The sequence below is a fragment of the Pogoniulus pusillus genome, chromosome Z (genome assembly GCF_015220805.1).
Source record: "Pogoniulus pusillus isolate bPogPus1 chromosome Z, bPogPus1.pri, whole genome shotgun sequence".
Classification (NCBI taxonomy): Eukaryota; Metazoa; Chordata; class Aves; order Piciformes; family Lybiidae; genus Pogoniulus; species Pogoniulus pusillus.
In genome coordinates, this window is record NC_087309.1 from 113,399,325 (window position 1) to 113,426,642 (window position 27,318).

A 27,318-nucleotide genomic window follows, 5' to 3' on the forward strand; every position below is an offset into this window, starting at 1 on the left:
ACAACCTGGCTTTGAACATTTTCAGAGTAGAAGCTTCCACAACTTATTTGGGCAACCTGTTCCAGGGCCTCACCACATTCATGGTAAAGATGTCTCCTTAGCAGCTAATCTAATTCTAGCTTCCTCCAGTTTGAAGCCAATACCCCTTGTCCTATCACTTCAGGCCTTTGTAAAAAGCTCCTCTCCAGCTATCCTGTAGGCCTCCTTCAAATACTGAAAGACTGCAATAAGATTTTTCTCTGGAGCTTTCTCTTCCCCAGATTTAATAACTCCAACTCTTCCAGCCTGTCTTGATAGGACAGGCATTCCCTCTGGAACTATTCTAACTATTTTATGTCTTTATTGTGTTAGGGCCTCAGGATGGGCACAGTAGTACAGGTGGGGGTTTCACAAGAGTGGAGTGAGGTCATGAAGGCATGTTTGCTGAATTGCCCCTTTTTAGCTCCTTTCTGCTAGTGTTTCTTACTAATCAGTTGCATATGAAGCACAACATCCTGCCAGTGAAGCTCTGCCTGATTTCATTGCACAACTTTAAAATACAGATGACACAGAGGGATTTTTTTTTTCCAGGGCATTGTGCCAAAGCTACCATTTTAAAGATACAGTGGAGTAATTCTTTCCTATCAAAATAATCAGTGATAATACTTCAGCAAACTGAAGAAATGACTTGCCAACTACATTAATTTTTCCAACTGGAACATGAGAAACATGAATGTCCTCCTTAAGAGAGGGTGGGGTGGTTACTGGAATTCACTAATTTTGACAGAATGAAGATAAGAAATCCACATATACACAGTCATAAAGCTGGTGCTACTTACCATGTGGGTTTTAAGGGCAGAACTCTGCTCTGGTCACTGCTTTCCTCAATGTTTTGATACCCTCTCTACCATGTTGTGATGGTTTGGGTGCTCCCTGCCCCCCCACACTTCAGAAATCACCCAGAGTAGTCTCAGCTGGCTCTGGGAATATAAATGAAGCTATTTATTTACAGCTAGCACAATATACAAGTAGATATTTACAGTATATACAGTTATAGACAGAAATAGACAAGGTGAAAGGTAATACAGAAACACAACTCCCCTCCCAGAAACCTGAGTCCCCAGGAAGGGCTCTCAACCACCCTGCACCTTCCCCCTGCCCCTCTCAACCTTACCCCAGTCCTAAGGAAGAATGGAGGTTCAGCCAAGAGGTTAAGAAGTGAAGGTGAGTGGAAGGTGAGGTTAGGGAGATGCAGTTCAGTCAGAAGCCCAGCCAGAGAGTGAGACAAAATGGCCAGAGTGTTATCTAATGTTTTTGTTTCTTCTTCAGCAAGACTCTGAGGGAAGCAGACATCATCACTGTTTTCCTTTCACAGCCTATGATCTAGCTCTTCTCACAAAAACATTCTACCCTGCTTCAAACTAGCACACATGTTCATTACTGTGTTCTTCAGCCGTGGCACATCATAACACTGCAGCTCAAATTACCTGCATTAAAAAGGACTGAATCCCACAATTCTGCCACCTGCCCTTGAACATAGTTTTAGCTCACACACGATGCCACCCACAAGGAACTGGAGGAGAGGTCTCTGCATTTAAAAGCACTTTTACATGAGTTCCTGCTCACTGCAACCACGTTTCAAGGAGTACTGAGAGGTGCCCAGTTCTCAGGAAGGTGCAAAGCTGCATTGAGCGTCTGCCACAGTTGGCAGCTATGGTGTAAGCCACCTGATGAAGAAGCAGATTGGTTTTGCACTCTCACTAATTTATGTGAACGGTCAATCACACAGCCATCACACTATGCAGGTCACACTGCCGTGAGAAACGACCATCTGGTTACAATTTTGCTGTGATCAGGCGATAATTTTGCTGAAAACATGACTGAGAAAAGAAGACTGAGAGAAATTAGGCACTGGGCAGCTGTTTCTACGAGCACTGCCGCGGTAGAGGAGTTCAGGGCTTGCTCCTGCTGCGGCAGGCTGCCACCGTGTGACTATCAACAAGAAGGCAGAGAAAGTCCGGGCTCAAGTGTATGCTTCAAAGTGAATCCCTGCAGCATCGAAGCTATTAAAGCTAAGCATCTAAAAACTTCAGTTTGCAAGTATAATATCATGACCATGTGCTAAATCCTGTCCAGCTACTATTTGGTCTGGTCTCCTTTTCCTACATCTTTCGTCTGTAGAAGCAATTGATGATGACTCTGACTATACAAACATTCCAATCAATCTGCTGTTGTCTACTGTATTCACTGAAATTCTGCACAAGGTATAGAATTAGTTTTCTGGTGAACTTCTCTGCTGGGCCTTTCATCACTATGCCTGCCAGCTTTGTGAAGTGCAATAATGCCTGGGAAGGGGCATGGTGCTACTCACTTTGTACTGAAGGGGGAAATGAGACATAGATTTTAAAGGCATACATTGTTTAAAAACAAACCCAACAACTTGTAACTACTGAACCTGTGAAACTTAACTTCTTCTTTGACCCCTTTACTATCACTGTTTTCAAAGTACTGATGTGTTGCGGAGGGGGAAATTAATTGATGTGAGATGACACTTCCCAAAACGAGTATTGTTTATTGCTGTTGCTATTCAGAACTCTTGCCACCCCTGACCACTAATTTTAATAATATTTTGGTTCTTACACATTTATGGAAACATTGTGTGGATAATATCTACATCTAGTAATAACCAGCAAAATATATAAGCATTAATTGAGCTGGAAGAGACTATTCACACAGTCAAACTCCGCTTGCGGTCAATACGCTGTCTGCCCAGTAGGTGGTCCCAGGCTCTTTCTGCTCTATGGCAGCAGGCAGTAGAGAATTACAAAGAGGCATTTAAGCATTTGCTCACAGATTATTATTATTACCCACTTGTGGGGGCTAGTCACAGTCCAGACAGTGCCCAAATGCTGTCAGGGGACTCTGTCTTGTTGGATGTTGAGGCTTGAATCTTCCTGGCTTCTGGGGAAAGGACACAGACAATCTCTGGCCTTGTTCTCCTGGCTTCTTCTGGACGATCCAGGATGTATATGTCCAGGGATTCTAGGCAGGACCTTCAGGTGCAGCGGGCAGGATGCTGTGCAGTCTCAGCCACAGGCCACACAGGCTGATCGCATGCAGACATCCAGGGTCTGCTCCTGGTAACTGGCAGCAGTGGAGTTTAGCAGGCAGCAATAAGGCAGTGTGCAAGAGCAGCAGGGCTGGGCACAGCATAGGGAGCACAGCAAAGAGCAGGGAAGCAAAGCAGCAAAGCAAAAGCAGGGAAGCAAAAGCAGGTTGTTCACCTGCATATCTCCTTTTATCAATGTGGGCCAAGATCAATTGCCCTTTGGACACAGAATAGCCAATCAGGATGGCAGTTAGCCAGGCCTTACCATATTAGGCAAAGCCACAGGCTTGCTCTTCCCTAATTTGGGAACAGCACAGGCCTTGCACTAGGCAGGCACACGCTAAGTGTGTGTGCCTTACACCACAGGACCCTGGGCAGGCCAGACGCAGTGGCTACAGGTTCTTTTGTGTCCCATTTCCCACACTTGCCTCTCTGGTGGAGCAGACAAAGCTGGTGAGAGGCCTGGAACACAAGCCCCATGAGGAGAGGCTGAGGGAGCTGGGGGTGTGCAGCCTGGAGAAGAGGAGGCTTAGGGGTGACCTCATTGCTGTCTACAACTACCTGAAGGGAGGTTGGAGCCAGGTGGGGGTTGGTCTCTTCTCCCAGGCAACCAGCAACAGAACAAGGGGACACAGTCTCAAGTTGTGCCGGGGGAGGTCTAGGCTGGATGTTAGGAGGAAGTTGTTGCCAGAGAGAGTGATTGGCATTGGAATGGGCTGCCCAGGGAGGTGGTGGAGGCACCGTCCCTGAAGGTGTTGAAGCAAAGCCTGGATGAGGCACTCAGTGCCATGGTCCAGTTGACTGCATAGGGCTGGGCGCTAGGTTGGACTGGATGATCTTGGAGGTCTCTTCCAACCTGGTTGATTCTATGGTTCTAAGCCTATTTTGGGCCTATGAGGCCTACCACAACATGATGCTTGCCATTAGCTGCACCTCAGAGCACCCCACCTTTGCTCATGAAAGTTCAAAGATCACTGTCAACATGTACCCAGAAAAGCACTGAGTAACAACTGGTAAAGTGTCCAAGTGATCATGGACCATTGCACTACCAATCTGTCGCAGGGCATCTCTGCTTGGCAGACTGGGAATGCTGTTTTCTACAACCTGTCATCTTTATTGGCATACCTATTTATGCTACCAGTGCAGGAAGGTTCCTGCAGATCACTTAGTCACAGTAATGCTTTGCATAGCACCAGGGTAAAATGGGCTGCACACAACTGCAGCCAGGAGCCCTGTGGCAAAATAAACATGTGAACTTATCTTCAGAGCCTGCAGTAATGCCTGCTGCAATGATCAAGCAGGCAGCTCAGGTAACCTGAATGCACTTATATTTGCAACTACACTCTTTGCGTACAAGTAGAAAGGAGAAGTGACTGGGAAATGCATATCTCAGGTTTAATAGTTCCTGAATCAAATGTTTTAAAACTAAATTACTGTCTGGTGACTCCTATCTGGAAAAGTCTTCCTTTCAAATTAAAGCTTTCTTGTGTACTGCTTTACGTTCAAAGTATCTACATAGTTTGATTACCAGATTTAAACAGTAGACCAGTAGGTCTTCCAAGAAGTATAGAAGAGACTAATATCCATTTCCTGAAGAGACTGATAAATTCTCTTCATGTGTATCAGTTTTAGCCATCTAATTTAAAAGCATTCAGTACCCCGATGCCAACAGATGATGACAGCTGCTGAGAGGTTTCTCTGAGTTTCTATCACTTGGTAAGACTCTAGTGTTCACATTTTATTTTCAGCCAGCCCAGTAACTTCACTGAAAGAACCCATTCCACTCCCAAAAAATACTGTATTATGTATTTTGACAATACCAAGGTTACTCTGTTAAGTTTGACACTGGTTCATTTGATTAACTGTTGCAAAAGGCCACTGATAGAGATAGCACAGCCAAAGGTGGTATTTCCAGATGAATTGTTAAGTGCTGTGAAAAAACAGTAGTGACACAGATGCCCTCTAACAGTGAACATTCAGTTCTAGGGAGAAAAAGGAGGGGGATGGGGGGGAAAGTCTGCAGATGGAAAGCAAGAACAACTTAACACGGAACAGGAAAATGCTTCAGGAAGTATTATAACTTCAGGAAGTATTCTAACAAGAGAAAGATGGTTTTCATTCCACAGCAAAACACTCTCAGTGTTTGCTGAGAGTCTTTTCAGTAGCAGGTATTTTTTTATAGTGTTTTTCATCAAGCTGTGAGCTGGCATTTTGAGCTACTAGCAATCCCAAAAGATAAGCACTCATTGTTCTCTGCTGGGAAGTATAATGGCATTTATACTTTTTCTTCTCTTCCCCCTCTCTCAACAAGTTTCCCTGAGGGAGCACAAGCTCTATTAGATAATACAATTTCTAAGAATTCTGCTATGATATAGTCTTCTGCTCTTGCCCTACCATAAATCAAACCTGTATGCCAGTGAAAAAGGTTACAGTTGGACATTTGTGTACTTATCTGAGATTGTTAAAATACCACCCAAAAGTAGGCAAGTTGGAAACTTGTGTACACAGAACACTATGGCAAGCGTCCAGAGGTTTTCTCTGAGCTTTCCCAAGCACAATGTGGTCCTTGCAATCTCTCAGGCTTCCTGGTAGGTTTTAGAATCACAGAATCATAGAATCACTCAGAATTGGAAGAGACCACAAAGATCACCTAGTTCCAACCCCCCTGCCATGGGAAGGGACATCTCACACTAGATCAGGCTGGCCTCAGCCTCATCCAGCCTGGCCTTAAACATCTCCAGGGATGGGGCCTCAACCACCTCTCTGGGCAACCCATTCCAGGCTCTCACCACTCTCATGCTGAAGAGTTTCCTCCTCACGTCCAGTCTGAATCTACCCATTTCTAACTTTGTTCCATTCCCCCTAGTCCTATCACTACCTGACATCCTAAAAATTCCCTCCCCAGCTTTCTTGCAGGCCCCCTTCAGATACTGGAAGGCCACAATAAGGTCACCTCAGAGCCTTCTGCTCTCCAAGCACAACAGCCCAAACTCCCTCAGGCTCTCCTCATAGGAGAGAAGCTCCTATGAGGAGCATCCTTATGGCTCTTCTCTGGACATGTTCCAGCACATCCACCTCCTGTTTGTAATGCGGGTTTCAGAACTGGATGCAGTACTCCAGGTGAGGTCTCACCAGAGCAGAGTAGAGAGGGAAGATCATTTCCCTTGCCCTTCTGGCCACACTTTTCTTGCTGCAGCCCAGGCTCTGCTTGGCTTTCTGGGCTGCAAGTGCACACTGACAGCTCATATTGAGCTTCTTGTCCACCAGCACTCCCCAGTCTCCCCTCCGCAGGGCTGCTCTCCAGACAGTCACTCCCCAGCCTAAGTTGGTGCTTGGGATTGCCTCAATCCAGATGCAGGACCTTGTCAGTTTCTATTGTCTTTCACAGCATTAGTTTGATATATCTGTATTTTATTTCACTGAACCCATTTGGGGGCCCCATTTAAGTACACTGAAGAGGCACTGATACCCAATTGTTAATGCAGTAGACCAAAACTATCACAAAGCCTTAATGATCAGCATTACACAGTATGTTAGATGTTGCCTGCTTTCCCCATTCCCTTGTCACTGTAACCTTTTATTTCTGCCCAATGCAACTGTAAGAAATAAATCTGCATTGCCCAAGAGCTTCCTCAGAGTAAAGCTCACTGTATTGTGAGCAAATAAGGAACTAAGCAGTTCAAGCCAAGACAAGAAAGAAAAAAGCACAGAGAAAAACAGAAAGAGGAAGTTTTCTTTCATGCCTAACAAAGCAGAAAGGAATCTTGCAAAGAACTTTATTCTCCAATTTTGTGGCTGACATTAACACTATTTTTTCTTGCACACACTACATATGTATTGCAGCTGCACACACGCATGTTTCTAAACAACATAATAAATCCACCCTAGCAGGTGATATGATTGTAGTCAGGAACAACCATGGACGAAACAAAGGCACATACAGAGGAGGAGAGGTTGGCTTAAAGACCTCTGTTAAAGATTAGCATAGGAACAGCTAAGTCTTTACTGTGAAATGTAGCTCCAAAACACACAGCACGTGGCACTCAGGCATGTTATTGGCTTTCAACTACTACTCCACAGTAAAACAATACTGTATGACCACAGTGCTCATTACTAAAAAGTTAAAGTAAGGTCACTGTTCACAGTTACTAGTAATGCCATGGTTCCAAGTGGATTTTTTTTCCTGCTGTAACCAGCTTGACAGGTTTTCCCAGCACTTAAAATTAAAAACAACAACAAACTCAAAAATGAAACAACAAAACAAACCCAAAAACCCTCATCAAACTAGACAAATATATTTCACTGAGTGTACTTTGTTTACTTGCTTTACTTTCTTGACTGCACTAGACCAAAAATTATAAAGGTCAGCTGTCCATAGGGGACACCACTGATTGAAGGTAACAAGAGCTAACAGAAAAGTGGGTTTCTCAACTCTTCCATGTTTGTTAATGACAACACAAAATTTATTCATCTCCAAGTGCTCCCTGAAGCTGGCATAGAAAAAGCGCTTGTTAAGCCAGCATCCCAAACTGCCTCCCAGTACCTTCCTTCTGAAGCAGTCACAGTGGGGAAAGCCTTGAGGACATCTTGTTACTTAAGATTATCTGAAAAGTCTTAATCGATGGTATTTTTCCTCTTATTAGTCATATGACAGCAGAACAGATGAGAGGGCAAGCACACATTCAGAATCAGAAGTTTCTGAATTCTAAATCCAGATTTCTCTTAGCTTTCTTCCTCTTTATATCAGTCCCACATAAAAATAACTGACTTGTACTCATCAGTTTTCCAGCTGAAACCATTTGTTCAGCTGACTCTGAAATACAGCCTTCTCAGCAGGGAATTCAGACTCGTAACAACTTCCTCAAGGAATTCAGAGAATAAGTCATACCAGTGTTTCACCTTTCCTAGACCATTGGCAGTGGAAATCTCCAGCCCTGTACAGGCTCTGGGAAGATGTAACCATAAGCCAAAACAGATGTTTGTGAAGAAGGCACAGATCCATATTGAGTGCTCTTAAGACTGTGACACATCTCAGAAATTGGAACTGCTCACCCTATCAGAGATTGGTAAACTGGGAGTAGCTGAATTTATCATTGTTTTCATATGTAGAACTCTGCATGTGCTTGATTTTGGCAGCTTTATCATTTTGTGAGATCTTGGAGCTGTAGATCAGACTACAAATTAAAAGTTTTACTGTCTACAACTACCTGAAGGGGCATTGTAGCCAGGTGGAGGGTAGCCTCTTCTCCCAGGTAACCAGCAACAGAACAAGGGGACACAGGCTCAAGTTGTGCCAGGGTAGGTATAGGCTGGATATTAGGAAGAAGTTCTTCACAGAGAGAGTGATTGGCATTGGAATGGGCTGCCCAGGGAGGTGGTGGAGGCACCGTCCCTGGGGGTCTTCAAGAAAAGACTGGATGAGGCACTTAGTGCCATGGTCTGGTTGATTGGACAGGGCTGGGTGCTAGGTTGGAGTGGATGATCTTGGAGGTCTCTTCCAACCTGGTTGATTCTATGATTCTAAGGAAGAACAGGAAACTGTTTTGTAGTAGGAAAAGGAGGACATGAGCTTCTCTACGGTGGAGGCAAACTCTGCATCAAGTTGCCTAAATTATATTCATTCCACAGTATCTCTGCACATTGGGAATGATCCATTTAAGAAGTAATAAAAAGGTCATTCAACAGAAATAATGCACTGTGTCCTGAGACAGTGACAGCAAAGTATGGCCACTCTGCAATTCTACCTGCAATTCAAATGCACAATGAGGTTGTGCCTCAACTTCCAGTCACTGAGTGAACTGCCACTGGACACCTGCAATGCTCTTGAAGTCACATGGCGGTGGAATGTGCTGTTACTAGGTTGTGCCTGTGCCCATACAAATTAACCAGTACTCCTGTGGCTAAGGAACTCAGAGCTATCACATTGTTTAGCCTGCTATGGCAGTTCCAAACTGATTGGTAATGAAATGGGGCATAAGACTATGCTTAAGTGTGATAAAAAGAAATAAGGGAAGTAACTCTGATATAGCTAAATAGGGTATAGGTGAGCAGGAAGAACGTGAGGCTCTGCCCCCTGGGTAGAAGCTGAGGGCATTTTGTTGTCAGGTAAGGGACAACTGCACAGCAGCACTCAAGGTCAAAAGTTCAACCCTGAGGATCCACCAAGCACCAAAAAGATGACCACTGGACATGCACAAGAGAACTGAGGCTGCAATGTTGGGAATTCGTTGTTGGGGGTGTGGGAGGAGTCTTGTTCTTGGGTACAATCTGGTTGTTGCACAGGAAGAAGTCCTGTAACAAAGGTGGGTTATAAAAGGCCCCCCGAGGATGAAGGGAAGGTGGGCATGTGGGAAGGCATGTACCTGGCACTGTACATGTACTTCTTTACTCCACAGACTTTGTCCCTCAGCAAAATCCTTAGAAGAGTGAGATCATTTCCCTCAGCTGGGAGCTCATCTGGGATCTCAAAGCCACACCATCTACAAAGAGAACTCCTCCATAAGGACAGGTGCACCCCACCCAGGGTGCTTCCCTGAGATTTTCTCTCCCACCAGAAACAGGTGGACATCAGTGGCCTTAAGAAAAGTGGACTAAAGGAAAGTGTGGTTCCACATTTCTCCACAGCAGTTGACAAATTCTGTGCAAAGGACTCGGGTAAGAAAAGACTGTGAAGTATTACTTGGGGCAGCTGGGAAGGAGGGGGATTGAAAAGTCTCTGTGTGAGAAGCAGAGTTCCTGCCAAGTGAGTGCAGAGTCCTTCTAACTGCGGCTCTGTTGCATTCCTGCGCCAACTACCCTCGGTGATTCTGCTTCGGCAGGGGGGTTGGACACGATCTCTGGAGGTCCTTTCCAACCTCTAAGGGTCTGTGATTCTGTGTGACTGTCTTCTTGAATGGCCTAAGGAAGCAGTAGGGATGGATCATCTGCACTGGCCACAGCATGGATATTGGAGTGCTGGATGTGTCAAGCCTCGAATTCATCTGTAAGTTCAAAAGAACCCTTTTTTTCAGGAAGAATGTGACTAAGTGGCATGCTGGGGAGAGGGAGAGATTGCACTGTTTAAAGTGGCAGAGGAACCAAAGAATAAAGAAAGAAAAGAGAAAAAGGCTGAATGGGATCCCCTGGCTTGTCTACCATCTCCATATAAGCCAGAGGGAGAAAGGAGCCTGCTGCCTCTCCCTGTCTGAGTAGCGAGAGGCAGAGAAGGACCGAGATGGAACACCTCACAGCAGATTCAGTGGGAAGACAGCACGATCAGCAAGTTTATATCCCCTGGAGAAGGGATGACCTCACTCGGACAGGAGATGGCGACTTGAATCCCTCTCAATTCCTCAATGGGATGAAGATGGGAGATCTAGAGCATAATCGTTTAGATTTTATCAACTATCAAACTAAAATCCGGTATGAGGAGAGACTGAGGGAGCTGGGGCTCTTTAGCTTGGAGAGGAGGAGACTGAGAGGTGACCTCATCAATATTAATCAATACATAAAGGGTGAGTGCCAGGAGGAAGGAGCCAGGCTCTGCTTGGTGACGCCCAGTGACAGGACAAGAGGCAATGGGTGGAAGCTGAGACATAACAAGTTTTATTTAAACATGAGGAGGCATTTTTTTCCCTGTGAGTGTGACAGAAGACTGGAGCAGGCTGCTCAGGGAGGTTGTGGAGTGTCCCGCTTTGGAGACACTCAAAACCAGCCTGAACACATTCCTGTGTGAGCTGGTATAGGTGATCCTGCTCTGGCAGGGGGGCTGGATTGGATGACCTTTAGAGGTCCCTTCCAGCCTGACAGTCTGTGTGAAAGATCTGAGAGATGCACCCTTCCCCTGGAAAGAAATTGTTTGTGGATGGGTCCTCACGGTGTCTGGATGGTAAAAGGTTTAGGGGATATGCAGTGATCAGTGGGAGAAAAGAGGAAGTATTAGAGAAACAAGGGTGGCTAAGAACAATGTGGTCAGCTCGAAGTTGTGAATTACATGCTCCAAGGCCCTGCACCATCTCGAGGGAAAGGAAGGGACTACACATACTGATTCAAGACGTGCATAGGGGGTGGTGCACACTTCTGGAAATATCTGGAGGAAAAGGGGGATGATAAACTCTCAGGGGAAGAGGCTGATTAACAACAGTTAGTATTAGAGGCATTAATGGAACCAGAAGAGGTAGCAATAGTAGCATGGACACCAGAAAGGAATGGCCTTTGAAGCTATGGGAAATCATTTGGCTGACAAGGAAGCTCCAGCAGCAGCCTTAGAGAAACCCACTAGAGCATGTGTCCTAATATGAAAAACTAAGGAAGTGGAACAACTTCTCCTGTTTTTCCCTGAAAGACATGGAAAAGATTGGAAGAACCAAGAAAGATGATGGGAAGTGGGTACTGACAGGTGAGAGACAACTGTTAAATAAAGCAGTCTCTCGAGATGTGCTCTTGCATGTTGGATATAGTAACATTAAATGCAAAAAAAATTACTCAGGGTGGAAGACCTATGGCCCTACAACCATCCCAGGCCATCCAGGAGGACTTTACCGAACTACTACAGGTATGAAAGTGGAAATACTTTCTGTTACTGTGGATCACCTAATTCATTGGGTAGAAGCTAACACCACCATACAAGTGACTGCCAACAGCATTGCTAAGGTGTTGCTAGAACAAACAGTTCTGATAGGGCTTGTGTGAAACGATTGATTCAGACAGGGGGACTCATTTCACCTCTAGAGTTATATAAAATGTGACCAAAACGTAGGGAATAGATTTAGACTTACACACTCAATAGCATCCTCATAGCTCTGGAATAGTTGAGAGGATGAACCAAACCTTAAAATGAACTACAAACAAATTGATGATTGACACAAAGCTTCCCTGGACAAAATGCCTCTGTCTCTGTTGAGAATCTGAGCCACCCTTCAGGGAGATTTGGGGTAATCACCATATGAACTGATGTTGAGACTACCCTTATATGCATAATTTCAAAGGAGAAACTTCTCCTGAAGTGAGGGCATCATATATAAGTGAATATGCTCAGACCATCTCAAGACCCTTACAAGGCCTAACGGAAAAGAGGTTGCCCCAAACAATAACATTTGATTTAAGCCTACATAAAATTCATCCTGGAGAGTGGGTTTTGTTTTGGTACAAATATGGCAAGAGGACTCATTAAAAGAAGTCTGGGAGAGACCTTCCAGATGCTACTGACTACAGAAACAGCGATTTGCACAAAGGGGTGGTTACATGTGGCTAGGGTTAAGGGTCCTGAAAGGTCCCCAGAGGAGTCAACGGTGGAAACCCAAGAGGAACCTTTCAAACTAATCCTGCAGAAGAAGCCTTATGTGTCTGTTAAGCCTTATGTCTCTGAGGCAGAAGTTTTGGAGGAGCAGAATCCAGATCAAAGAGGAGAGTGGAATTGCCCATAGCACCAACAACAGCTGTGGACCACAGCTGTTGAACTGAAATGTTACAATCTTCGTCCTGTTGAATGCAGAGCTTATCAGTGGGTAGTTGAGGGGGATGATCTTTGCTGCAGTCAACACTGAGGATGGTCTTCCTGGAATAAGTTGGAGAGACAAGTAGTCTTCACAAGGGTAAGGTGGGGTAAGGAACCAGTATATGAACCCTAAAGTCTGGAATAACATGGAAAGGAGGATGTGGATCTAAATTGATCTTGGTACTCACCATCAGGAAGAAAATACCTCAGTTGTCAGTTGCAACCCAATGGGCACGAGGGGCAGAGGTACCTATTGGCACCCTCAAATTTGGAAAGTGATAGTCCAATGGCCAATCCTGGATTCATTCAGGCTGGCCTAATGGCTACCCAGACTGTGATATTCCACACCCAACAGAAACAAGTGCAGTCATTTCACCAGAATGGGAAACTGCTGGAAAGCTTCTGCATCCTCGATGTGTCCAACCCTGCAAGTGTTAGTCTTGATAGTTTGAAAGGTGCTCTGTTAGTAAGTGCTGTTTTTATGTTACTGCTAATAGTTCCAATCCTACATTATTCCCCTAGAAGGCCAAATTGTAACCAGGCTGCTAGGGCCTCTGCTGCAGAGGTTCTGAAATGGAAGTAAGATGCGCATGCTGTTACAGCAAAACAAGGAAGAATAAAGAAGAAAAGGTGGATTGTGATAAACAGAGATAAGGGAAGGAATTTTGCTTTAATTAGGTGAGCAGGAAGAATGTAAGGCTCTGCCCTCCAGGTGGAAGCAGAGGGCATTTCGAGGTCAGGTAAGGAACAATGGCAGAGCAGCACTCAAGGTCAAAAGTTCAACCCCGAGGATCCACCGACCACCAAAAAGACCACCGCTGGACATGCACAAGAGAGAACTGAGGCTGCAATGTTGGGAATTTGTTGTTGGGGATGGGTGGCTGTTCTTTTTTCTTGGATCCAATCAGGTTGTTGTGCCAGAAGGGGTCACAGTATCATCAGGGTTGGAAGAGACCTCACAGATCATCAAGTCCAACCCTTTACCACAGAGCTCAAGGCTAGACCATGGCACCAAGTGCCACGTCCAATCCTGCCTTGAACAGCTCCAGGGACGGCGACTCCACCACCTCCCTAGGCAGCCCATTCCAGTGTCCAATGACTCTCTCAGTGAAGAACTTTCTCCTCACCTCCAGCCTAAATTTCCCCTGGTGCAGCCTGAGGCTGTGTCCTCTCGTTCTGGTGCTGGCCACCTGAGAGAAGAGAGCAACCTCCTCCTGGCCACAACCACCCCTCAGGTAGTTGTAGACAGCAATAAGGTCACCCCTGAGCCTCCTCTTCTCCAGGCTAACCAATCCCAGCTCCCTCAGCCTCTCCTCGTAGGGCTGTGCTCAAGGCCTCTCCCCAGCCTCGGCGCCCTTCTCTGGACATGCTCAAGCATCTCAATGTCCCTCCTAAACTGGGGGGCCCAGAACTGAACACAGGACTCAAGGTGTGGTCTAACCAGTGCAGAGTACAGGGGCAGAATGACCTCCCTGCTCCTGCTGACCACACCATTCCTGATGCAGGCCAGGATGCCACTGGCTCTCTTGGCCACCTGGGCACACTGCTGGCTCATGTTCAGGTGGGTGTCAATCAGCACCCCCAGATCCCTTTCTGTCTGGCTGCTCTCCAGCCACTCCGACCCCAGCCTGTATCTCTGCATGGGGTTGCTGTGGCCAAAGTGCAGCACCCAGCACTTGGAGCTATTGAATGCCATCCCCTTGGACTCTGCCCATCTGTCCAGGCGGTCAAGGTCCCACTGCAGAGCCCTTCTGTCCTCCAACCCAGCCACATCTGCCCCCAGCTTGGTGTCATCTGCAAGCTTGCTGATGACTGACTCCATGCCCTCATCCAGATCATCCTGTAACAAGGGCAAGACATAAAAAAACCCAGTCAGGGAAGGGAACATGGGCATGGGGGAAAGCATGAACCCAGCGCTATAAATATACTTCTTTAATCCATAGACTTTGTTCTTCCAAGAATTTAATTGAGGAACAAGTTAATTTCTCTCATTAAGTATCCTTTGTCTTGGTCTGTAGTGTCCAAACTGGCATTGCTGATGTTGCAGCATTTGATTCAATGCAGTGATCTTCTGTCAGCTCAGACTAATGTTTACCATCTGTTGATTCTTGGTCTTTTCAACCTGCAGGTGGCATGTGTACAGCAGATATAACATCTCTTTTGTAGACATTTATTTCCACTTCAGCAACAGTCTTATTGGCTTGGATTACAGGATCTTTCAGATAAGCCAATATAGTCATGGTCAACAACTACTGCACCTTGTAAAAAGTAATGGTTGTCTGAAAAAGAAAAGTAGTAATCAGAAACAGATCCTTCAAGCCATACTTAAAGTGAGGCACTAACTTACTTTTCAAAACAATTTCTGTATGAAGACAAGAATGAGATGCAGCAGTCTGATACTGTGAATTTCCTAATTTCACTGAGTTTGACTGCATCTCATTACATTGCATGTGTTATTAGGTGAATGCTCCACATGAAGAGATTTCCCTTTGCTAGGTAGTGACTAGGTTCTCACATTAAAAAGATATTCAAGTTTTGCCTTACCTCTTTAAAACCCCCCAAACTCACACATGTAAACTGTGATACAAGACACACGAGTTTTTGGAGCAAGGTAAGCTAAACACAACACAAAGTTGATAGGTGAGAATATTTGTGGCCTTGCCTAAGAAATACTTTTTTCCACATTTATTTAACAGAAAACAATGCATTGCTTTTTTCCCATCCAAGGTTAGGCCAACAGCCTGGTAGAACAGCCATCAGACTTACACCACAGCAGCAGACATAATAAATAAAATGCAGATTAAAAAAGAAGCCTACTCTTGCTAGTAAAGAGAAGTCCTTTGTTATAGAATCATAGATATTTTTGGTTTGGTTGGAAAAGACCACCAAGATCATTGACCTAACACCACCACAGCCATTAAGCCATTATCCAAGTGCCATGTCTAGACACTTCTGTAATACCTCCAGGGACAGCAAAGCCACCACCTTTCTGGTCAGCCTATTCCAACGCATGACCATTTATTAAGGAAAGAATTTTTCCTAGTGTCCAATCCAAACCTCCTCTGGCACAGTTTTGGGTCATTTCCTCTTGTTCTATCACTATCATTCCCCTTGCTATGACCTTGTTTTAGGTAGTTGTAGAGAGCAATAAGGTCTTCCCTCGGCATCCTCTTCTCCAGACTCAACAATCCCAGTTCCCTCAGTGACTTCTCCTAAGACTTGTTCTTCAGGCCTTTCACTGGTGCGGTGGTTTGAGGGGGTCCCAGCTTCCCTTAAGAAAACTACAGAGATCAAGACCTGTCCCAGAGGATGGATGTGATCATCCTAGGATGCTGTAATAATGTTATTCTGTTCTGCTTTCTGGCATCACAGTTTATAATGGTAGTGCCTGGCTAATATTAGTCCCTTTCCCTCCCTGCCTCTCCTTCTTTTAGCTCTTTTCTCTGGCCAGAATGCGTCCTTCTTATCTCATGGTTTGTGCGTGGAAGAAGGCTTCAAGCTGGCAGGGAATTGTGAGCTGTGTCCTGCAGCCTGCTGAGAGTGGAAGGGGTGGAGGAATCTAGATCATTTTAGTCCAATAGACTCAGCTTAGCTTGTGAATGTATTTATTTTACCTGAATGTCTTTTACATAAATGCACCTGTAATTAGAATCTCTTTTCAACCTTCCAATCAGTATCTTCATTCTTACTCTTCAAAGGGAGTAAGAGACACTTCTGCCCTCCAATTCTGTCCTAGTTTGAGGTCGTGGCCTCAAACTGGGACAACCAGCTTCACTGCTCTTCTGTGGGCATGCTCCGACAACCCAACGACCTTCTTGTAACAAGAGGCCCAAAGCTGAAAACAGTACACCAGTAGTGCAGAATACAGGGGCATGATCACTTCCCTACTCCTGCAGGCCACACTGCTTCTGACAGAGGCCAGGATGCTGATGGCCTTCTTGGCCACCTGAGTACACTGCTGACTCATGTTCAGCTGTCTGTCAACCAGTAGCCCCAGGTCCTGTTCTGCTGGGTAACCTTCAAGCAACTCTGTCTGAGACTTGTACCATTGCATGGGATTGTTGTGCTCAAAGTGCAGGACCCAGCACTTGGCCTTGCTGAACAGCACAGATTCACAGAATGGTTTGGAGTGGAAGAGACCTTTAAGATCATCTAATTCCAGCCCTCCTGGCATTGGTAGGGACACCATTCACCGGTTCTCAAGGCCTCATCCAACTTGTCCTTGAACAACAACAGGAAGGAGGCATCCATGACCTCCCAGAGCAACTTATTCCAGTGTCTCACCACCTTTACTGGCAATCAGCTTGATAAAGCCTGGTCTACAACTTTACACAAGGTAAGTATGTTTGAATATCAGTCTATAATTTTAAGGCCCATTCATGTTTTCCCTGTGTGTCAGACAACTAGCCTTCTGTCACTTGCTGGAAAGAGTTCTAGTTACTGCTTCTGCAGTATTTAGTGGTAAACATGTTAAGCTTCTATCCTACAAAGACAACTACTTTTAACTACTTATACTATGACATAATTTACCAAAGTCATTGTAATAGCTGGTAATTACTTGCATGCTTCACAGGCATGCAACTTCCTCCTTACAGAATCAGCAATTTAATGAAGAACTGGAAACCACAGAGTGATCATCCAACAGTAAAAGTAGTGCTCCAGAGATGTGACATGTAATCTTGGCTATGAAATCTATAACTGACAACTAGCATAAATATAAGCCTCTCACACGAAATTCCTGAATTAGTTTCAGCCTTACAAATCCCTCAGCTTTAAGAGGCAATGGAAGAAATTACCATCTCATTACAGTTTATGCATTTTCAGGAGCAAAAGCTTAACCACACAGACCAGTAGCCTGGAAATTGTTCTACTTTTCAAGAACCCTGAACCAAACAGCAGTTTGTTCTGTGACAGAAGTCTTCTAAACACTGAGTATTCATTTTCCTCAAAATACCTGCAGTGACTGAAAAACAGCATCAACATAAAAGAAACAGCTGCCACTGTCTGATTAACATGGCAGCATTGCAAATGGACACAATGAAGGCATAAAAGAAGAGTGCTGGTTGATTACTCAAGTCTCTGGGAATTTTCAGCAGTCTCTACCACACAGTGTAACAAATTTCATTTGCACTGGTAGATGAAACACAATTCCTTCTTTGATAGCACAACTTAAAATAATTTCCTCAGAAATCAGTTCTCTAATGTGGTCTTCCTGTTTCAGTGCTTTAGAGAACATTCTTTTATTGTTAAAAGTCTGAACATGTACCATTCACACTAGTCAAATCATCTCTCCATAGCACTAAGTAAACTACATGTGAATTCTCTCTGTATCAAAACAGAAACAGTCAGAAAATGCCCTCTGAATACAGTACTACTCAATTACACTTCTAGCATGTTCACTACCCAGAATGAACAGGGCCAGACTTCACATTAGAAGCAACTTCAATGGAAGCTGTTTTTAAACAGACTATAAACAAGATTCATTGGCTCTCTTCCATGCTTCAGAGCCACTCACATTCATGAGTCTCCTTATTGAAAACTGCAATTATTTTATTATTAATATCCAGTGTTAACTTTAGTTCATCTTGGTGAGTGTATTATACTTATTCACTCTGACAATCTAATACCCTGACATGACAGAAGAGCTTAAACAAAAAACCACACCAAACCATCAACAAGCAATAAAATTAAATCTACAAAACCCAGACAAAAAACAACCAAAAGGGCACAAAACCCACAGCAAAATGAATCAAAATTATATATATAAAAATAGACATACAGACATACCTGTTTCACTGGACCCTCTTACATACGGCTTGAGGTGAGACATCTTGATGGGCCTTTTCAACCTGGATCCTGTGGCATCTCTTAATATTGCACGACCATTGTCTGTGATATAATCTATAATACAAGGACCAACCCATTCTGACTGGAAACGACCATCTTTCCACCAGTTTTTCCTTTGCCTGAGGACTTCATGACCAACTTTAAGTTGAAAGGTATTTAATTGCTTTGGCTTCCTTTTTACAGCGATTTTATTTTTGATTTTTTGTTCATCTGAGGTGTTTTTCTCCACCTGAAGAAAAATACATATGAATTACATTCTCTTTTTTCCAAAAGTCATAATGTATTTTCATAACATCAGTTAATAACACAGGACCAAAACACTAAGTGGGTTTGGATGCATGTAGCTCATAAGATGCAGACCTGGAAAAGAAGAAATTGACTGAACTCTGAATAAACTTATTTTATCTTCATAAATTAATAATCTGTAGGTGATGGTTTTCAGCATCTGTAAATATGCAGCCCTCTAAGTCAGACAAAAATCTCTTGCTAACAGTTGTGCTAGTTTGAAGCAAGCTAGAATGTTTTGGTGAAAAGAACTAGATAATGGGCAGTGAAATGAAAACAATTGTGTCTCCTCTCACAGTCACGCTGAGAATTCTGGGAAGAAGAAGAAAACATTTGATAGCATTCTCCATTTTGTCTCTCACTTTGCTTCTGGGCTTTGACGAAGCTGCATCTCATTAACCTCGCTGCCACTAACCTTGCTCCCTAACCTCTTGGCTGCACCTCTCTTCTTTCTGAGAACTGGGGTAAGGTTGAGAGGGCAAGGGGAGGTGTTGGGGTGTTTGAGAGCCCCTCCTGGGGACTCAGGTTTCTGGGAGGGGAGTTGTGCTTCTGTATTGTTTATTCTTTGTATATTTCTGTATATAACTGTATATATTGTAAATAGCTGCTTGTATATTTGCTGCTGTAAAATAAATAGCTTCATTTATATTCCCAGAAGCCGTCTGAGTTAGCTGGGGAAAATTCAAAAGTGTGGGGGGGCGGGTTAATGCCCAAACCATCACAACAGGTCTCTTCTCTTTTAAGGTCACTCCCTCCAAATGTAGATGAGATTTGTTCCAATGGAGTAGAAAGTTCACAGGTGAAGGATTAAAAAACAAAAACAAAAACAAAAAACCCCCACACAACAAAACAAACTCTAAAACCTCACATTGCTTTAAAAGGCTGTATTTTACACTTCAAGCCTTTCCACCTTTTTTTCTTCAGTGGTCTTACTAGGAAAATTTGAATATACAATGATTACCTGACAACCTGAGGCTTTCTCTTCCAGCACTTGACTGGCTTTTTTAGTTGCTTCAAATATTTCAGCAAACATACTGTATTGTCCCTCCACACATTCATTCATTGGCTCACTGACATGTGGGTTACGATTAAACATCTGGAAATACGGGGTATTTTGATCTGGCTCCTGTTTTAATGGGGAGCAGAAAAGGAAGAAAATTTAACATACGACTTTGCAGATACTTGCGGGAACTTCAGTTAAAAAGAGGAAGAACCTTCACATACCAAACTGATCAGATTGAAAGCATAGGCAATAGCTGACAAATGTTCATCCCAATCATTTGGATGGTCAAGGCAGTATTTGTTAAGGAAAGGTTTTATTATCTTGCACGTTCTTTCATTTATATCATCTGTCTGAGGATAAGACAACACAATTTTTTTCACTCCAAACATTGCAAACAGTTCTTCATTTATCTTCAAAAGAAAAAGAACACAATTACTGAAACGTTCTCTCTTCTCTATCATAGTTCAAGTGAATAGTTTTCCATTCCTTTTGCTGAAATGGTGGCAAAAAAGCAGAAGTCTTACACATACATTCCCACCAAACCACCCACAATCAAGAGTGGGAACTAAAAGATCGGCATGGCTCAGGAGCCAGGAATTGATGCTTTCTAAACACACTTCTGTACTAACTCAATTTGACATATCATAGTCCCATGATTTCAACACCTTTGAGAGGAACACAGTGTGAAAAGTTCTTCATAAACAATAAGGGCTAATGTAAAAAATGATTTTAGGCATCTGCTACACTGGAAAATATTTATTTTATATGCATGAAATACAGCATGTTGGGAGTGTGAAAGCTTGTGCCAGTTCAATTCCATCACAAAACCTGCACCATGGCTACAACACTGCGTAATGCTACCATAGCAAATAACTGGTTTGTCATTCTCTCTATATGGCCACTTTTTTTGTCCTCCACTGAGGAAAATATTTTGTCCCACATAATCTCAAGATCAACTTCAATATAGGGGAAAACATAGTTCTTTCTTGGACACATTAAAAAGCAACTAGCCCTACAAATACTTACTTGATAAACAAGCTCCTTCCCTTGGTTGATAGGCATTTTTTGAGGTGGCCCATACAAGAAAAGCACATTTACAATTGCCTTAGCAATTTCAGCTGCTGAAGTGTCATGCAGTGGCAGGATAACAGTCCATCTTGTAAACAAATCTGTCATAATCATGATGCACTTGTGGCTCCTGTCAGTAACATTAAAAGGTCCCATTAGGTCTACAGTGACTGCTGTCCATGGGTCCTCTGCTTTGATAGGGTGTGTTTTGGGTGCTGTGGTGGCTGTATTCTTTGCCACTTGGCAATGCCGGCAAGCATACACCTAGTGCAAATATCAAGATGCTATCAATAAAAAGCAATGGCGAAGATTTAAGACAATGAGTGGGATCATAAATCTCCACTATCCCTCTCTTAAATTAGGTCAGATTAAGAAACATGAAACTTCATTTTATCATCTTTATTATTATTTTTCCACTCTAAAGAGTTTGCAGACCCAGCACTAAAACCAAAACAAACACAAACAGTGAAAGCTGGGCAAAGGGCATGTGTAGGAATTCATAACTGAACTCTCCCCATCTTGCAAGCACTGTGCTCTTTCAAGTTGACAGTATAAATTCTAATGCCCACTACCATCTGAAAACACTAAAGAAACTACAAAGCAGCCAAGATCAACAGGACATTGAGATCACTCCCCTTTTGGTTCAAGCTTGTATGCTTTGCCTGAAACACTGACAGAATACATGAGCTTTCATGCTTAACATGGACTGGCTTTATCTGTAGGACAGAGCCCCTTTGTCCAATTTCAGCTCAGGATACCACTGTGTATGAACCCAAAGTATTCAGGTGATGGAGCAAGATAACAGGAGCAGTAATTTGTCCATAAAGAACATCTACATACACAAGGATCACATTCTGTCTGGGGATCATGTCCATGCATCTTTGGCTGAAGAAGGAGAAGGAACTTTCTGAAGTAGTGATTTAACTGTTTCCTGAACACGCCCAATTACGAGGCAGAGGCAGCATTTTCATATTTTTATCTGCCAGTAGCTAATCTGGTCATGAATCCTTGCAGTAGTACACTGCATCCTAACATAAAAATACAAGACAGTCTTTGTAAGAGTAATCTTTATCAAAGACCAGATGTTCCCTGCATAATTAAATGCAGTAAGGCTGCTTACCACAGGATAACAATACATCAATATGCAAGCACATGGTCTACAGTAAAACAGAAAAGCAAAAGAAAACACTATGCTTTGTCAAGAAAATCATTTACAGTTTGATTGCAAGCTTGCATTTCCTCATCACACAGCAGTACAGGTGTTTGCTGCATCAAAGTAATGACTATAAAATGTTTGTAAGGGATTACATTTAAAAAGTGTCCTGCAGCTATGAGATCATACCCATTGCTTGACATCATTTGTGACAGAAGTCCAGTAGTACTTTGATTCCACTAAAGTCAGTGTCCTCGATATGCCATGATGAGTACCAGCAGCATTTTCATGGCATTTCTCAATGACTTTTTTCTTCTCTTCATCTGAAACAATTACCAGGCGCATCTGTGTTCTGTCTTGTCCAACATAGAACAACTTATTTTCTGAAAGAAGAGTACAAGCAAATTATATATAACTGCTTTGCCTTTTGTTTAGTTTACTGAACTACTGAGCTCAGTATAGAATTTATTAAATCAACTTCAACTCACTTCTGTGCAAATGTAGCTTTGTATTTACAAATACTTTAAATTTCAACAGGAAAGAAAATATTTTTACTGTGAGGATAATGGAGCACTGGAACAGGCTGGCCAGAGAGGTTGTGGAGTCTCCTTCTATGGAGATCTTCAAAGCCTACCTGGAAGCAATCCTGTTTGACCTGCCCTAAGTAGTCCTGCTTTGCAGGAGGACTGGACTTGATCTGTGGAGGTTCCTTCCAATCCCTTGCATTCTGTGATTCATCTGAAGAGACAATTGTTCACCTGTTTATTAGTCTGGACATGAGGCCTTATAAAGGCAAGTCAGAATGCAAACAACATTCCACAGGGAGTCTGACTGAAACACAAGCTAATGTCAGGGGTGGCAGAATTCATTATGAGGCTTACTGTCTGTCTGCCAGCAATCCAACATTGTGCTTTGCAGCTTTAACTTCTCCCTGGTTCTTTCTACAGGCAGCTTTAATTTCTCCTTATCTTCCCTCTACATACACTTAGCCAGTTTGATGCAACTGCAAGAGCAGAGGTGACTACAAAGGCTTCTCACAGGAATGCATTAAAACTGAAAAGGGCCCAAAGGCTCTGAGGTGACAGATGGCAAATTCACCTTTGCAATTCTGTAGAGACACGTGCAATGTCCTTCAGACTAGACCAAGCACTCCTTGTCTACAGCTGCTGATCTGGATTGCCCTTTCTGCATTCCTTTGAATTATACAACACAAGAGCTATGTATCCCCACAGTACCTAGAGCAAGGTTTGGCTTTTATACAGATAAAGAAATTTCTCCTGAAAAGGACTAAATCAGACTGAGTTTCCATTTCTGCAAACATTCTGTTATATATTAGCAAAGTTAGGCAGTGTTTATTTCATAGAGAATATATTAAAATCACAGTATGCTGCAGGGATAGAACCACCCTTTATTTTTTTGTATCAGTAAGGCTTCAGGTAAAAATCTATTTTAGAGTAGTTAGAGATAATATTTTTACCTTTGAAAACAAATTTTTTAGCTGCTCTCCTGATTCCACTTCTTTCACTTGATAATGTTGTGGGATGATACTCCCCTGTTCGCTTGTAATATGCAATCTGCTTCAAGTGGAGCCCACCATTTTTGCCACTACGCACCATTGCTAACCTGTACAAAATGCACAGTATTTGTCAGATGGAGCAACTGTCAGCAAAGCAAATCTTCAGTTTTTACTAGTTTCTTTGTAGTTCAAGAGTATCCCAAAAATACTGCATCTAAGATGAGGCATCATCCACTGCACTGCTCTTGATATCCCCATTCCATCAACTAAAGCAGTGAGGAACATTGCTTGATGGTGTTTGTTTTATGCAAAGTTATTTTTGGCAACACCTATTTTAAAACTTAGAAGCTATGGGGACAGCTAAGATAAACTTTGCTGCATTACCAGTGTCAGATGTGTGCCAAGACCTTCACATTCAGACAATGACAAGACCCTTGCCACACCAAATGCTTCTTCGATTTGCACAGCCTAGAGTTGGCTTTCAAAACCAGACAAGTTTCTTGTCACACAACACTAGTGTGTTAAAGTACAATCTTCACACTGGAGGGAACTTTTCCATATTACAATCCTGCTCACAAGAAAGAGAGTATTTCAGAACAGGGAAGCAGTGGAGCCAGAACAGAGTAGTATTTCTAGAGTGACTATTTTTGCTATTTCTTACATTTACATCTGATGGCACAAGCCAAAGTAACCCATTGAGCTGGTTAAATTGTATAACTAATAGCAGAAAGGAAAGTGGGACTACCACAACATTATTGGTGTTTAAATAAGTCAATCAACTAGAGTTTATGACAATGAAAGAGTACCAGTGAAAAGCTAGTAAAATCTTCCTTATATGAGGGGGATGCACTTAAGCTTCCTTTGAGACTTTCCTAAAGGTCAGCCCTACAGCTATGCAAGTATGGCCACAAGTGAAAAGGCAAACAGAAACTATATGGATCCAAGGAATGACTTGGATGAACTACTTTGAAACTCTTGCCTTTAACAGGTTGTGCCAGGGGAGGTCTAGGCTGGATGTTAGGAGGAAGTTGTTGACAGAAAGAGTGATTGGCATTGGAATGGGCTGCCCAGGGAGGTGGTGGAGTTGCCATCCTGGAGGTATTCAAGCAAAGCCTGGATGAAGCACTTAGTGCCATGGTCTAGTTGACTGCATAGGGCTGGGTGATAGGTTGGACTGGATGATCTCGGAAGACTCTTCCATCCTGGATGATACTATGTAGTGCAACATAAATTGCATGGCACAGCTTTAAGATACATCTAAGGAAAACTGTACCTTATACTTTGGTTAAAGACGAATTCTATCCTCATTCCTGCAATGGCAGGTTCAGCTATAAAGGCTGCAAAGACACGTATCTTCTCACAAATAAAGTATGATTATAAATGTAATGACCCAGCAAACTGCTATCTGCTTCAAGTCTGCCAGATTGCTGCCTAGAAGAATATCATTAAGCAAACTTCCTTTATGAATATTTAGCTTGCTATGTCTATATTTGTTTCTCCCTTCCCCTTTGTCCTCTCCCTCCTCTAATAACTAGTTTATTTTGGTCCAATCTTGGGTGAAAAAAAAAAAGTTTAAAAAAGTATAAAATATTCTGTGTGTTATTAAAAATATACCACACTAATTGAAATAACTTTTATGCTATTTCTATCAATCCTCATCATGTACCTAATAGTCCATGAAAATCAACGACTGTCGTGGTTTCAGCCCAGCCAGCTGCCAAGCTTCACATGGTTCCTCACAAAAGTGCTCCCAACCCACAGTGGAATAGGAAAAAGAATCAGGGGAGAAAAAAAAAAAAAAAAAAAAAAAAGGAGAGAGAAAAAAAAAACTAAAAAAAAAAAAACACGCAAAGCACTGGGGCTCAAGACAAAGCGAGTTTAACTGCACAATACAACGAGATCCCACGCCTGCCTGGACCTAGGTCCCAAGGCAGAAAGAAACAAAGTACGACATCACAGCTACCAGATGAAAGCCTCTCTTTGCCCCGTCCAGCCTTTCCCTTACACAGCGGGCACGACATTGAACACCCATTGGCTGCTCCAGATGCCTGTCTCGGCTATGGCCCCGCTAAGCTACTTGTGCGATAAACAACAAACGAAACACCTCACCCTCCCCCCCGGCCCAAGCAAACAAAAGCCAAACAAAGCAAGCCCAAACAAAACGCAAGCCAATCAAAAAACCCTCCGTCTTGTCCCTATCCTATCCAAAACCTGGATAAAGCCTTTCACAATCACTAAGCAATTCTTAATGTTTTTGAAGCTGGGAAATAATACCCTGCTTTAGTAGCTTTCAGGCAAGGAGAATGGAACTTGCATATAACCAGCGGCCCTTTTGGTTTAGCGTCTTGGCTGAAACACTAACGCCTGCTAGCACTTAACTACTTTAGTATTTCCACTTTCAAGCGTGTCACCATCTAACCGCGCGTTGGCACTATTGAAGACAGGTCTCCGGTTGAAGCTGCACTGCATATGGCAAACAGTACAACGTCGTTGGCGCAGACGGGTAAATAAAGCCCTCGCCCTAACGCCTGAACACCGCCTCGCAGATGCCCTTCTATTGTTTACTGCGGCCACCACAGAGGAGAGCCGAGTAGGCACGATCTTCGCATGGCAGGGACAGGTCCAGCAGAGAGGCCGGAGGAACTGAGAGGTGGGTGCGATCATTCAAGGGCTTATCTCCTGCAACAGCATCTTAGGTACCTCTCAGAAGCGTTTCTGCTCCAGGAGGAATACCAACCTCCCTCCGCATCCTCACATTGCAGCGGTATCACACCGCCAAACCTGCACCCAAGCTTCTAGTCCCATTCGCCGGCAATACTACAACCCCCAATACGCCTGGCAAGAGGCGGCGGTAGCCGACTGAAATGCTTATGTCGACGCAGAGGACGCTGGGAGCTGTAGTCCCGAGTCCTCAACTGCCTCCAGGCCGTAGGGCGCATGCACAAAGCCACACCGACGCGACCTTTTTCCTTCCCCTCCCCCTCCGCCGTCGATCCCCACCCCCTCCTCTCGGCTCCGCGGCGAGATCGCTGGCATGTCGGGCTCTCAGGGAGAGCCGCCGGGCTCCTAAGCACGCACCTACTTCAGCAGAGGTATCAGCACGACCTGTCCTAGGAGCCGCAGCCCATTGACTTGACTTCTTCACAGGCAGACACAGGGATAACCGCGGCCCTTGCGCCCCGAGACTTTTGTGGCGCTCCCGGAAGTAGCGGCAGGGCGGGCGGGAGGGGGAAGGCGGGGCGGCGCGCGGGGGCGGGGCGGCGCGGCGCGCGGGGGCGGGCGGGGAGCGCCGCTCAATGGGACGCGGAAGCGCAGGTGGCGCCACGCGCGGCGGCGCCGCGTGCAGGTAAGGCAGCGCCTCCTCGGCGCTGCTCGGGGCCTTCTCTTTACTCTCCGCCGTTACTCTTCCCCGTAGATGTGCAGGGTGTCGGCTGCGTGGACCTCGCCTGCCGCGCCCCATCTTTAGGATGAGGGGCGGTGGATTGTAGCGGGGTGTGTAGTTCTTCGACTGCGGCCTGGGGATCAGCAGTCCTCGCCGCTTTGCCACGCTCCCGGCTCCCGCGCAAGATGCTGGCGCCGGTTCCCGCCCTGATGCGGCAGCTCTTTCGGTAGCGGGCGGAGGGGCGGCGCCCTGTGCCGTCCGCTCATCAGGCTGTCGCCGGAGCTGCCCGGGCGGTGTCGACGGCGCGTTCAGAGAAAGGCTCGATGCGCTGTGTTCAGCGGGCTCGGTCGCGGCGGAAGGGCGATAGCCGTGGTGCTGGCGGCAGCCGCGCTCAGACCGACTTTGTAGCCAGACGAACGTCCGGTGAGAATCCGAGTCGAGTCAGTGGGCAGCCTGCTTTTGTGGTGGAGTTGCGTGGCCGCAGTACCTGACGGCAGAATG

At 44.4% G+C, this 27,318-nt stretch overlaps 2 protein-coding genes across 3 annotated transcripts in view; one reads left to right on the top strand and one right to left on the bottom strand.

The window, feature by feature from the left end:
- Positions 1 to 14,482: 14,482 nt before the first annotated feature.
- Positions 14,483 to 26,622, bottom strand: GIN1 (gypsy retrotransposon integrase 1). Of its 2 annotated transcripts, none has more exons than XM_064140441.1 (8): positions 26,518 to 26,622; positions 23,397 to 23,542; positions 22,109 to 22,302; positions 20,725 to 21,030; positions 19,920 to 20,048; positions 19,657 to 19,821; positions 18,351 to 18,639; positions 14,483 to 14,842 (listed from the first exon to the last, which is right to left on the bottom strand). In XM_064140441.1, exons 2-8 carry the CDS (start codon positions 23,533 to 23,535, stop codon positions 14,757 to 14,759), a joined length of 1,308 nt encoding a protein of 435 aa, XP_063996511.1. In that variant the 5' UTR covers positions 23,536 to 23,542; positions 26,518 to 26,622; the 3' UTR covers positions 14,483 to 14,756. The 2 variants fall into 2 exon arrangements, with proteins under 2 accessions (XP_063996511.1, XP_063996510.1); XM_064140440.1 differs by having other exon boundaries at positions 19,920 to 20,108.
- Positions 26,623 to 26,710: 88 nt separating this feature from the next.
- The window catches only part of PPIP5K2 (diphosphoinositol pentakisphosphate kinase 2), a 67,251-nt gene continuing 66,643 nt past the window's right edge, over positions 26,711 to 27,318 (top strand). The window contains exon 1 of the mRNA XM_064140914.1: positions 26,711 to 26,781. The gene's annotated coding sequence lies outside the window, so the exon portion shown is untranslated. The remainder of the gene's footprint in view (positions 26,782 to 27,318) is intronic.

Bases quoted from the DNA above. Each gene is read 5' to 3' on its own strand.
- GIN1 (XM_064140440.1), bottom strand. From the start codon at position 23,535: ATGGTGCGTAGTGGCAAAAATGGTGGGCTCCACTTGAAGCAGATTGCA. The intron at 22,303-23,396 runs GTAAAAATATTA...CTCTTCTTTCAG, and splicing joins TAAAAAATTTGTTTTCAAAG to AAAATAAGTTGTTCTATGTT. The intron at 14,843-18,350 runs GTATGTCTGTAT...TTTCTTTTTCAG, and splicing joins AAGAGGGTCCAGTGAAACAG to ACAACCATTACTTTTTACAA.